At 41.9% G+C, this 14,011-nt stretch overlaps 2 protein-coding genes across 3 annotated transcripts in view; both read left to right on the top strand.

Moving 5' to 3' along the window:
- The window catches only part of LOC110488230 (metaxin-1), a 29,093-nt gene extending 18,830 nt beyond the window's left edge, over positions 1-10,263 (top strand). For both annotated transcript variants that reach the window (XM_021560369.3, XM_090227964.1), the window contains 5 exons: positions 2,854-2,946; positions 7,988-8,170; positions 8,879-8,955; positions 9,066-9,223; positions 9,583-10,263. In XM_021560369.3, the coding sequence (XP_021416044.1) occupies positions 2,854-2,946; positions 7,988-8,170; positions 8,879-8,955; positions 9,066-9,223; positions 9,583-9,806 (735 nt within the window). In that variant the 3' untranslated portion in view covers positions 9,807-10,263. The remainder of the gene's footprint in view (positions 1-2,853; positions 2,947-7,987; positions 8,171-8,878; positions 8,956-9,065; positions 9,224-9,582) is intronic.
- A 1,965-nt stretch (positions 10,264-12,228) lies between these two features.
- Positions 12,229-14,011, top strand: part of LOC110488229 (thrombospondin-3b) — a 44,804-nt gene continuing 43,021 nt past the window's right edge. The window contains exon 1 of the mRNA XM_021560367.3: positions 12,229-12,635. Coding sequence (XP_021416042.3) covers positions 12,551-12,635 — 85 coding nt within the window. The 5' untranslated portion in view covers positions 12,229-12,550. The remainder of the gene's footprint in view (positions 12,636-14,011) is intronic.

The following is a 14,011-nucleotide window of genomic DNA, read 5'->3' as shown; positions in this document are numbered from 1 at the left end:
CTTCAAACATAAAGATATAAAACTGTATTTTTTTTTGTGAAGAATCAACAACAAGTGGGACACAATCATGAAGTGGAACGACATTTATTGGATATTTCAAACTTTTTTAACAAATCAAAAACTGAAAAATTGGGCGTGCAAAATTATTCAGCCCCTTTACTTTCAGTGCAGCAAACTCTCTCCAGAAGTTCAGTGAGGATCTCTGAATGATCCAATGTTGACCTAAATGACTAATGATGATAAATACAATCCACCTGTGTGTAATCAAGTCTCTGTATAAATGCACCTGCACTGTGATAGTCTCAGAGGTCCGTTAAAAGCGCAGAGAGCATCATGAAGAACAAGGAACACACCAGGCAGGTCCGAGATACTGTTGTGAAGAAGTTTAAAGCCGGATTTGGATACAAAAAGATTTCCCAAGCTTTAAACATCCCAAGGAGCACTCTGCAAGCGATAATATTGAAATGGAAGGAGTATCAGACCACTGCAAATCTACCAAGACCTGGCCGTCCCTCTAAACTTTCAGCTCATACAAGGAGAATACTGATCAGAGATGCAGCCAAGAGGCCCATGATCACTCTGGATGAACTGCAGAGATCTACAGCTGAGGTGGGAGACTCTGTCCATAGGACAACAATCAGTCGTATATTGCACAAATCTGGCCTTTATGGAAGAGTGGCAAGAAGAAAGCCATTTCTTAAAGATTTCCATAAAAAGTGTTGTTTAAAGTTTGCCACAAGCCACCTGGGAGACACACCAAACATGTGGAAGAAGGTGCTCTGGTCAGATGAAACCAAAATCGAACTTTTTGGCAACAATGCAAAACGTTATGTTTGGCGTAAAAGCAACACAGCTGAACACACCATCCCCACTGTCAAACATGGTGGTGGCAGCATCATGGTTTGGGCCTGCTTTTCTTCAGCAGGGACAGGGAAGATGGTTAAAATTGATGGGAAGATGGATGGAGCCAAATACAGGACCATTCTGGAAGAAAAACTGATGGAGTCTGCAAAAGACCTGAGACTGGGACGGAGATTTGTCTTCCAACAAGACAATGATCCAAAACATAAAGCAAAATCTACAATGGAATGGTTCAAAAATAAACATATCCAGGAGTTAGAATGGCCAAGTCAAAGTCCAGACCTGAATCCAATCGAGAATATGTGGAAAGAACTGAAAACTGCGGTTCACAAATGCTCTCCATCCAACCTCACTGAGCTCGAGCTGTTTTGCAAGGAGGAATGGGAAAACATTTCAGTCTCTCGATGTGCAAAACTGATAGAGACATACCCCAAGCGACTTACAGCTGTAATCGCAGCAAAAGGTGGCGCTACAAAGTATTAACTTAAGGGGGCTGAATAATTTTGCACTCCCAATTTTTCAGTTTTTGATTTGTTAAAAAAGTTTGAAATATCCAATAAATGTCATTCCACTTCATGATTGTGTCCCACTTGTTGTTGATTCTTCACAAAAAAAAAAAAAAATTGACCCGGCGGTTTAATCTAGTTGAAGATCCCTTTTCTACAGTATTAGTACAAATGTGATCAATACACGAGAATGATATAGTTCCTGTAGTGTTTGTAAACACCCTGCTAGGTTGATTAATAACCTGAACCAGATTACAGGCACTGGTTACAGTGAGAAGCTTCCGCTTGATGAAAACCAATCAATATTCAGGTCCCCAAGAAAGTAGACCTGTTTACATCACATACAATATCAAGCATTTCACACACATTATATAGATACTGATTGTTAGCACTTGGTGACCTACAGTATAGTAACTCCCTGAAATTACAGGGAAATGGCTCTCAACTTTGTGTGTGTGTGTATCTATCTATCTATCTCTATCTCTATCTCTATCTCTATAAATAAATAAATAAATAAATAATATTATATATTTATATAATATATATATAATATATGTGTGTGTATGCAATAATTAAGATTTTACTGAGTTACAGTTCATATATGGAAATAAGTCATTTGAAATAAATTCATTAGGCCCAAATCTACGGATTTCACATGACTGGGCAGGGGTGCAGCCATGGTTGGGCCTGAGAGGGAATAGGTCCACCCACTGGGGAGCCAGGCCCAGCCAATCACAATTAGTTTTTTTTTTCCCACAAAAGGGCTTTATTACAGACAGAAATACTCTTCAGTTTCATCAGCTGTCCGGGTGGCTGATCTCAGACAATCCGTCAAGTGAAGAAGACGGATGTGGAAGTCCTCGGCTGGCGTGGTTACATGTGGTCTGCGTTTTTTTTGTCCGGTTGGACGTAATGCCCAAATATCTAAAATTATGTTGGAGGTGGCTTATGGCAACCGCTCTGGTGGATTTTCCTGCAGTCAGCATTCCAATTGAACATTTCCCCCAACTTGAATCATCTGTGGCATTGTGTTGTGTGACAAAGCTGCACATTTTAGAGTGGTCTTTTATTGTCTCTAGCACAAGGTGCACCTGTGTAATGATCATGCTTTTTAATCAGCTTCTTGATATACCACACCTGTCAGGTGGATGGATTATCTTGGCAAAGGAGAAATGCTAACTAACAGGGATGTAAACAAATGTGCACAAAATTAGATAAATAAGCATTTTGTGCGTATGGAACATTTCAGGGTTCTTTCATTTCAGCTCATGAAACATGAGACCAACACTTTATATGTTGCGTTTCTGTTTTGGTTCAGTATAGATTCCTCTCTGTGCTTTGTAAAGGCCTTTTCACCTGAACTTTTGCTATGACTGTCTTTTTACCTGGTAAATTCTATTGACTATTTTGTAACGGCATCCATACTCTCATCTAGGACCTGATATCCCATATCTAAACTAAATGACTGACCGTCCTTGTCTTTCAGAAATACAACGCTGACTATGACCTCTCAGCCAAGGAAGGGGCGGACACTCTTGCCTTTGTGTCACTACTGGAGGAGAAACTGCTGCCCGCATTGGTGAGATCACGTCTACATGTGGAGAGGGCGAGGGAAGGCCGGAGGAAAGAGATGACAGTTTGTTTTTCTCTCTTCACATACCGTAGAACATAGAAAAAGAAAGGGAAAGTGAGATGAGAAAAGGGGTAAAGGATGGATATGGTTTAGCAGATCAGGGTAAAACAGGGGCATGGGGTCAACACACACACACACACACACAAATAACCATATCCACATCTTAACAATCCCATTATTGCCTTTCTATGGTGGTTGATGATGATCCAAACATTATCAAAGGTCTCGGCTATTTCAGTCTGTGCCAGGGGGAGGAGTTGGAGTTACCCCTGTGGATTCAGGAAAATAAATTCTGTCTGACACCATACCCAAACCGGGCGCGTGTGTTCGTCCACCCGCCATCGTGCGCATATTGATTTTGTCCCCCCCACACCAAACGCGATCACGACACGCATGTTGAAATATCAAAACAAACTCTGAACCAATTATATTAATTTGGAGACAGGTCGAAAAGCATTAAACATTTATGGCAATTTAGCTAGCTAGCTTGCAGTTGCTAGCTAATTTGTCCTATTTACCAAGCTTGCTATTGCTAGCTAATTTGTCCCGGGATATAAACGTTGGGTTGCTATTTTACCTGAAATGCACAAGGTCCTCTACTCAGGGTGGTCCTGTCCTATTAATTCTGTCTGGTATTGGGAGTTGACCTTTTGATAACCTATGGTGTTGACAGGGTAGGAACTAGTGTGGAACATGCACGTTTCTCTACCTTGAAAAGATCACAGGTGTGTTTTGAAAAAAGTTGCATTTGATCTTCATTGTTGTGTGTTGGCTCTATAACGTGCCTTTGATCATTTGTTGTAGTTGCTCTAGCAGTACTTTATGGTCGCAATCTATGGTACCTGCCTCTTCTGTTCTCCTCCTCCTCCATCCATTTACAGTGCCTTCAGAAAGTATTCATACCCCCTTGACTTATTCCACATTTTGTTGTTACAGCCTGAATTCAAAATTGATAAAAAAATGTTTTTCTTCTACACACAGTACTACTCCATAATGACAATGAAAACAACATGCTTTTAGAAACGTTTGCGAATGTATTGAAAATGAAATGCACTAAATTACCAAAAGTATGTGGACACCTGCTTATTGAACATCCTCATTTGAAAATCATGGACATTAATATGGAGTAGGTGCCCCTTTTTGCTGCTATAACACCCTCCACTCTTCTGGGAAGGTTTTCCACTAGATGTTGGAACATTGCTGCAGGGACTTGCATCCATTCAGCCACAAGCATTAGTGGCACTGATGTTGTGCGATTAGGCCTGGCACGCAGTTGGCGTTCCAATTAATCCCAAATATGTTTGACAAACCATTTCTGCATGGACATGGCTTTGTGCACAGGGCCTTCCCTTAACTGTTGCCACATCACAGAATCGAATAGAATGTCATTGTATGCTGTAGCTTTAAGATTTCCCTTCACTGGTCTTCAGGGGCCTAGCACAAACCATGAAAAACAACAGACCATTATTCCTCATCCGCCAAACTTTACAGTTGGCACTATGCAATCGGGCAGGTAATGTTCTCCTGGCATCCGTTAAACCCAGATTCGACCGTTGGACTGCCAGATGGTGAAGCGTTATTCATCACTCCAGAGAACGTGTTTCCACTGCTCCAGAGTCCAATGGCAGAGAGCTTTACACCACTCCAGCCGGCGCTTGGCATTGCACATGGTGATCTTAGGCTTGTGTGTGTCTGTTCGGCCATGGAATCCCATTTCATAAAGCTTCCAACCAATAGTTATTGTACTGATTTTGCTTCCAGAGGCAGTTTCGAACTCGGTAGAGAGTATTTCAACTAGAGGTCGACCGATTATGATTTTTCAACGCCGATACCGATTAATCGGCTGATTTAAAAATAAAAATAAAAATGTTTTATTTGTAATAATGACAATTACAACAATACTGAATGAACACTTATTTTAACTTGATATACATAAATAAAATCAATTTAGCCTCGCCTCCCGGGTGGCGCAGTGGTTAAGGGCGCTGTACTGCAGCGCCAGCTGTGCCATCAGAGCCCTGGGTTCGCGCCCAGGCTCTGTCGTAACCGGCCGCGACCGGGAGGTCCGTGGGGCGACGCACAATTGGCCTAGCGTCGCCCGGGTTAGGGAGGGCTTGGTCGATAGGGGTGTCCTTGTCTCATCGCGCACCAGCGACTCCTGTGGCGGGCTGGGCGCAGTGTACGCTAGCCAAGGTGGCCAGGTGCACGGTGTTTCCTCCGGTGCATTGGTGCGGCTGGCTTCCGGGTTGGATTAGGGAGGGCTGTGTTAAAGAAGCAGCGGCTTGGTTGGTTGTGTATCGGAGGACGCATGACTTTCAACCTTCGTCTCTCCCGAGCCCGTACGGGAGTTGTAGCGATGAGACAAGATAGTAGCTACTACAACAATTGGATACTACGAAATTGGGGAGAAAAAGGGGTAAAATTCAAAAAAAAAAAAAAATCAATTTAGCCTCAAATAAATAATGAAACCAAAAATTTGGTTTAAATAATGCAAAAACAAAGTGTTGAAAGTAAAAGTGCAATATATGTAAGAAAGTTTAAGTTCCTTGCTCAGAACATATGACATGAGACTAGCTAGCCATCGGTTATCTAACGGGTGGCATCCATCAGTCTAAATATTCCTGTTACATTGCACAACCTTCAATGTTATGTCATAATTACGTAAAATTCTGGCAAATTAGTTCGCAATGAGCCAGGCGACCCAAACTGTTGCATATACCCTGACTCTGCGTGCAATGAACACAAGAGAAGTGACACAATTTCACCTGTTTAATATTGCCTGCTAACCTTTCTTTTAGCTAAATATGCAGGTTTAAAAATGTATACTTCTGTGTATTGATTTTAAGAAAGGCATTGATGTTATGGTTAGGTACATGTTGGACAACGACAGTCCTTTTTCGCGAATGCGCACCGCATCGATTATATGCAACGCAGGACACGCTAGATAAACTAGTAATATCATCAACCATGTTTAGTTAACTAATGATTATGATTGATTGATGTTTTTTTTATAAGATAAGTTGAATGCTAGCTAGCAACTTACCTTGGCTTCTTACTGCATTCGCGTAACAGGCAGGCTCCTCATTAGAGCGTTGGACTAGTTAACCGTAAGGTTGCAAGACTGAATCCCTGAGCTGACAAGGTAAAAATCTGTCTTTCTGCCCCTGAACAAGGCAGTTAACCCACCGTTCCTAGGCTGTCATTGAAAATAAGAATGTGTTCTTAACTGACTTGCCTAGTTAAATAAATCGGCGTCCAAAAATACCAATTTCCGATTGTTATGAAAACTTGAAATCGGCCCTAATTAATCGGCCATTCCAATTAATCGGTCGACCTCTAGTTTCAACCAAGGATAGACAAGTTTTACTCGCTCATTCTGTGAGCTTGTGTGGCCTATCACTTCATGGCTGAGCTGTTGATGCTCTTAGATGTTTCCACTTCACAATAACAGCACTGATAGTTGACCGGGGAGCTCTAGCAGGGAAGAAATTTGACCAACTGACATGTTGGAAAGGTGACATCCTATGACATCTTTAGATCTTTAGTAAGGCCATTCTACTGCCTGTTTGTCTATGGAGATTGCATGGCGGTGTGCTCAATTTTATACACCTGTCAGCAACAGGTGTGGCTGAAATAACCAAATCCATTACTTTAAAGGGTATGTATGTCCACATACTTTTGTATATATAGTGTGTCTCCTTTTACATAAATATTCACACTCCTGAGTCAATACATGCTACACCTTTGGCAGTGATACACATTTTGGCAGTGATTAAAACTGTAAGTCTCTAAGAGCTTTGAACACCTGAGTTGTACAACATTTGCCCATTTTTATTATATTCTAAATTCTTTAAGTTCTATCAAATTGGTTGTTGATCATTGCTAGACAACCATTTTCAAGTCTTAAGATTTAAGTCAAAACTGTACCTCGACCACTTGGGAACATTCACTGTCTTCTTGGTAAGCAACTCCAGTGTAGTTTAGGCCTTGTGTTTTAGGTTATTGTACTGCTGAAAGGTGAGTTCATCTCCGAGTGTCTGGTGGAAAGCAGACTTAACCAGGTTTTACTTAAGGATTTTGCCTGTGCTTAGCTCCATTCCATTAATTGTTTTTATCCTGAAAAACTCCCCGGTCCTTAACGATTACAAGCATAACCATAACATGATCCAGCCACCACTATGCTTGAAAATATGGAAAGTGGTCATCAGCAATGTGTTTTATTGGATTTGCCCCAACCATAACACTTTGTGCTTTGCCACATTTTTTTGCAGTATTACTTTAGTGCCTTGTTGGAAACAGGATGCATGTTTTGAGATATTTGTTTTCTGTACATGCTTCCTCCTTTTCACTCAATCAATTAGGTTAGTATTGTGGAGTAACTACAATGTCACAGCCATTAAACTGGTAGGAAGGACGCCTGTATCTTTGTAGTGACTGGGTGTATTGATACACCATCCAAACTGTAATAAATAACTTCACCTTGCTCAAAGGGATATTCAATGTTTGCTTTTTTTTATTTGTACCCATCTACCAATAGGTGCCCTTCTTTGTGAGGCATTGGAAAACCTTCCTGGTCTTTGTGGTTGAATCTGTGTTTGAAATTCACTGCTCAATGTGTGGGGTACAGAGATGAGGTAGTCATTCACAAATCATGTTCAACACTATTATTGCACATAGTGACTCCATGCAACTTATTATGTGACTTGTTAAGCACTTGTTTACTCCTGAACTTATTTAGGCTTGCCGTAACAAAGGGGTTGAATACTTATTGACTCGAGACGTTTCAGCTTTTCATTGTTAATTAATTTGTTAAAATGTTGTTGTTTTTTAAACTGATTTCACTTTGACATTATGTGTGTAGGCCAGTAACAAAAAATCTCAATTTTAAATTCAGGCTAAAAAAAAGTCCAGGGGAATGAATACTTTCTGAAGGCACTGTATGTGTCTGTCCCTGCCTTTCTCTGTCTCTCTCCATCTCCCTCCTCAGATATACACACAGTGGGTGGACTCAAAAAACTATGTGGACGTGACACGGCGCTGGTACGCCGAGAACATCCCCTTCCCACTCAACTTCCTGCTGCCCAACCGCATTCACAACCAGCAACTGGAAAGGCTAAGGCTGGTGAGGGGAGACCCCACACTGGAGCCTGGGGAGCAGCTGGAGAAGGAGGTGAGGAGGAATGGTTGAGGGTGAGAAAGACATATTATGGAAGAAGATAAGAGCGTGTGAATTGACACAATGGGATTCTGCAGATGGGCAGGTAGCAGGTGGAGGGATGAGATAGAAGGTGAAGAAGAGGGTGATGCAGAAGAGAGGAACAAAGAGTTTACAAAGAGTTTATTCAGACGGTGAGAATGAAGAGATGGAGGGGAGTGATGAAAGAGGGTCTTGAGAAGGAGGTGAAAAACGAGTATCACCGCAGGGCATAAATTAGGGGTTATACGGTCAAGTCTATGGAAGGACTATTATCATTAAAATGGCAGCTAGCTATTACTAGAGAGAGGCCCTTGAATTGGCTCTTTGGTACACTGACATGGAGAGGGTAGTTCATAGTAATCCCAAAAAGCCAAAACAGTCTGTGTTTTCACAACACATGGTAATTGAGTCAGGTAAAGGGGGTATTGTTTTTTTATGCTATATTTTATTGACTCTAACTCTGGATGGGCAAATCTGGTCCTTGGCAGAGTTCCCCATCTCTGGTTTAACTGTACACACAACAATGTTCTGGCTTTGTTGAAGGATGGTTCGTAAATAAGCCCCATGGGCACTTGCTCGCTGACTACCTTTTTCATGAATGCAGATACAGCTGATCAGGCTGTGAATGCCTCTGTGTGTCCATGCTGATGGTTGTCTGGGGGCTTTTCATCTTCTCCACAGCTCTATCATGATGCGCTAGAGTGCATGACCCTGCTCTCTCAACGGCTGGGCTCACACAAGTTCTTCTTCGGGGATTCGTAAGTGGCTGCTGTGTGCAAACTGCAAACAAATTGCATGTATAACACGTTTGCCCCACCGTCTTTCATATCAGTGTGTGTATACTGTCATTTGTGGATTGTCTCCACAGCCCATCCTCTTTGGATGCCTATGTGTTTGGTCACCTAGCCCCCCTGCTGAAGGTGAAGCTGCCCAATGGGAAACTCCAGCAACACCTCAACTCCCTGGACAACCTGCGGCATTACTGCACCAACATCCTCATCCTCTATTTCCCCTCAGAGGGCGGAGGTAAGTTCCCTGGAGTATTATTTTTCATCTCCGGTCCTCGAGCAGTACCCCCAACCGTACACATTTGTTGTAGCACAGGACAAACACACCTGATTTCAAATAGTCAAGTGGATGATTGGTTGACTGGTTGATTCAGGTGTGCTTGTCCGTGGCTACAACAAAAAAAGTTGTACTGTTTGGGATACTTGAGAACCAGCTGATCTGGAGTGCCTTGTCTAGCAGTCTGATACTCAATTCCAAAACACTGAAAACTCTAACTGTATTGAGAATCTATTGCTAAAATGTTAGATCCACTGTGTGCAGAGACTTCATGCTTTCTGCTCTTGGACTCTCATCCTGTTTTTTCTTCTCTGTTTTAGAGACACCCATTCGCAAGGTGTCAGTCCATTCGGACAGTAGTGACTTTGACAGCGAGCCCCATAAACGACGCAAGCAAATCCTGTCGGTCCTGTTCGCCATGGGCTCGATGCTGGGCTACGCCATTTTGATGGGGATCGTCAGCATCCAGCACATCCGACCGCAGGCAGCGCTAGTGGGACCCCGCCACATCGAAGAGGGAGGCGAGGAAGAGGAAGAGGAATGAGCAGTACTGTCTCGGTGTAGGACCAGATGGAAGGAGGTGTTGTGAGGGGAAAATGGACGTTCTCTGACTTATTCTGTGCATATTGACGGAGAATAGATGGACAGGAATTACGTTCCTCAAACATCTCAATCTCCCACATTGCACGATAATCCTCTGTCAGTTCAGACCACTTCTAGGCTTCCACAAACATGCCTAGTTATGCAGTCTCTGTTTTTGGTGCTTGATTTTTGTTTTCTCGACATCCCAGGAAGGCATACCTTTTCTTGTCTCAGAATCTTCAAGAACACTTTAATTTAATTCAAGAATGGTATGCCTTTTATTTTTTCAGGTTTCTTTCTTTCAGGTAGAGGTTATGAGGGTTGAGCCACTTTCTGAAATGTTTTGTCAGGTTTCACTTACACAAACAGAATTTTGACTTGATTTCAGGTCATTAAAAGTACAAATGCTGAACCATCTGTCACAAGGTGTTTGTTGTATGTTTGCCAACATTCCAGTTTCTCCAAGCTTCAAATATGTTACCCTACCCCTAAAATCACAATCGAAAACATAGACAGAATTATACAGTACAGCAGATATATTAACTGGAAGTTATTTAAATTGCTTGATCTTTCCAAGAAGGGGAAGGAGACAGACTTTAGTTTAACACAGAGAAGGTTTCTGTCACAACAGAAGAAAAAAAAAACATTTATACACTGAACAAAAATATAAACGCAACATGAAACAATTTCTAAGATTTTACTGAGTTACAGTTCATTTAAGGAAATTAGTCAATTGAAATAAATGTATTATCCCCTAATCTATGGATTTTAAATGACTGGGAAGGGGCACAACCATGGGTGGGCCTGGGAGGGCATAGCCCAGCCAATCAGAATGTTGTTTTTCCCCACAAAAGGGCTTCATTACAGACCGCTGATGAAACTGTGGGTTTGCAAAACCGAAACATTTCTGCACAAACTGTCAGAAACCATCTCAGGGAAGCTCATCTGTGTGCTCGTCGTTCTCATCTGACTGCAGTCCAGTGTCGAAACCGACTTCAGCAGGCAAATGCTCACCTTTGATGGCCTATGGAGAAGTGGGCTCTTCACAAATGAATCCCAGTTTCAACTGTACTGGGCAGATAGTATGACGTTGTGTGGGCGAGCGGTTTGCTGATGTCAACGTTATGTACCAGGTACCCCATGGTGGCAGTGGGGTTATGGTATGGGCAGGCTAAGCTATGGACAACGAACACAATTGCATTTTCTCAATGGCAATTTGAATGCACAGAAATACAGTGATGAGATCCTTTAGGACCATTTTTTTTAAAGGTATCTGTGACCAACATATTATATCTGTATTCCCAGTCATGTGAAATCTATAGATTTAGGTCCTAGTGAATTCATTTGAATTGACTGATTTCCTCTTCCTCCTCTGTAAAATCTTTGAAATTGTTGCATGTTGCGTTTTTGTTAGAAATGCTTTGTGGAGACAATATATACCTATCTGAATGTTATGTCTATTTTTTTAATCTTTATTTAACTGGGCAAGTCAGTTAAGAACAAATTCTTATTTTCAATGACGGCCTAGGAACAAACAGTCTGTTAACTGCCTGTTCAGGGGCAGAACGACAGATTTGTACTTTGTCAGCTCGGGGATTTGAACTTGCAACCTTTGTAACCACTAGGCTACCCTGCCGCCCTCCTAAACACGCCCTGGTTCTTACGCTGAGGTTGAACTGAGAGGTTGAACTGAAGCATATAAACAGTGAAATAGATACAGTACGCTCAATAATATGCTGAAAAATGGCTCCAACTGACATTGTTTGTGTGTTCTATGAGCTACACAGGCAACTACTACAAGGAGGGAGATATTATTTTCACCATATGTTTTGTCTCCACATTCATCATTTGACCTGTGTGTTGTCATTGTGTACATTGTAGGCCAAAACATTACCAATGAGACACAACATATGGATGAAATCACACTAATATCCATTAGTTTAAACAGTCTCAGTAATCAATCTACAACCACATTATTTCAGAAAAGAAGACTATAACTTGAAGGCAATAGCCCAGAGCCATGACATAATCTCATAATCTTTTTGAACCAAAAAACAAGTTTTCATAAATACATAAATTCATTCTCAAAGCTTCTGGCAGGCCATTCCAAATGTTGTCACGGGTAAAGTTTGGTAGTTTGGACCTGGTCTAGTAGGATTGTCAATTAGATCCCGTGGGATGCTTTTTTATAAAAATTGTGCTATTGTTAAATGAATATCCCGTATTTACCAGCTCTTAAACAAATCGTATGAATGCACACAAATGAAACGGAATCATTGCACCATAATTAAACATTAATTGTGTGATTGCAATTCATGTACAGTAAGAAGTGATATTTGTTTTCATTTCGTTTGAATACTTTTCAGATTATCAGTATGCAAGTTGGAGACAGGGAGCGCACAGAGGCCATTGCCCTGTTCACTGTCTGTAGTAGCTCGCAGACCAGCTCATGTTTCTCATTTGGGAGATGGGGAAAGTGTTCGGTGCAGCACACCCCAAGCTGCGCGGATCACGAGCGAGACCCGCTGACCTGCCTGGCTGTGCGAGCCTAAACTCCTTGACAACTCCACCCGCGCTGGTCAGCGTGCCGGTCGAGGAGTGTTCTTCACACACTCCCACTCACGTTTCGTTACTTCGGTGTAGTCACAGTTGAAAAGTTATACATTCGATTATTTAGGTAACGTTTATAAACCTTGTGCCTTGAGGATGGATATGGTGAGGTTTGTGCTACATTTGCTGCTTGCGAGCGCGGCGGTTCTCTTGGGCTTGACCAGGGCTTCAGAAATGCAAGGTAATGAAAACTATAACGCATGATTTGACAAAATAGTATTCTGATGTTAGTTTTAATTGTATTGTACGTGAAGCCACTGCATCGTTCAGTGGCTGTATGCCACAACCTATATGTAAAAAGGTTCATGATTATTATGGTAATTCCTATCAAATTCACTTTCGCGGTGTTGAGGCATTCTGATTAGGCTATGTTCAATTTAACCACTATAGACTCGAGTGTATTAAAAATAGACCAAATAGACACTTATGTGGCAAACGCGAAATGTGCGCTCTTGTGGAATGCTTGCCATCGCCCACGACCTCTTCAACATTTGAGGTCATGCAAATTGAAGGACTTTTTTGTTGTTGCGTGTTGTGCCGAAAATATCCCCCCTGCCAGAATCCCCCCCTTCTATTTTCCTTAAATTTGTGGCTGCGTATTACATCATCTCTATCATTACATTGCAATGCCATCAGAATAATAAATAGCATATTAAGCATACATTTGCTTTATAAAGAGCTCCTAAACTTGAAACGGTAAGCATCTCTAGCCTACTCTTTTCCTTCTTAATTCTGCATACAATGGCTGCCGTCTCTATACAATAGAGATGACCAGATGTCCTGCTAAATGCAGTTTAAGATAGCAATAAGATTCAACCAGTGAAACAATGAACACTCACTGATGGGTCCGCCTCCCACTAGAAGGTGTTTGCTGAACCGTATGGTGCAATGGGGCCAAGCAGATGATGGGCATCAATAAGTTTTCACAGGGACATGCCCACAACGATGGTGCTACGGTCTAATGGCTGTCAGCTCAAGGTGTGCGCATGTCAACTATGACTTAGGGAGAGCGAGAAAGAGATCTTTTAATTACACCTGTCCATCACACTGATTACTAATGGTTACTGGCCCATACAACAGTCCAACAGAAGGATCACCTCACAAATTCTTAACCCCTAGGGTAATTGCTTCCCTGCCTTTTCATTCACTAGGGCTGCTTTAAGTGGGACTGAACATTCAGAATGGTGCAGATAGAAATGGTATAGACTGGACTCACTCGTCACTTATACAATTGGGAATCTGTTCTATACGGTGCATTTCTATCTGCAGTGGTCAGTGTTCAGGTCTACTGAACAAGCCCATCCCAAGTTTACAAGTGATTTAATAGTGTTCTGAAAGTTGGGGATAGAGGAAAGGAGAGGGTGTCCGGAAGGAGACCTTTCGGATTCGATCAAACAGTGGAGGCTGATATTTTTTTTCAAGAACTTTGGTAAGGGAGATATCAAATGCAGAGAGCCTTGTTTTTGAAAGCCAGGACCGACTTGCGGGACTTCCAATGATGTTGAGCTCTACCCCAATCAATTCTTGCAGCTTTGACTTTCAGCCATGTGTCAGAGT

The sequence above is a fragment of the Oncorhynchus mykiss genome, chromosome 30 (assembly GCF_057628025.1).
Source record: "Oncorhynchus mykiss isolate SJ-2025 chromosome 30, ASM5762802v1, whole genome shotgun sequence".
NCBI lineage: Eukaryota > Metazoa > Chordata > Actinopteri > Salmoniformes > Salmonidae > Oncorhynchus > Oncorhynchus mykiss.
This window is presented reverse-complemented; position numbering and strand designations above follow the sequence as displayed.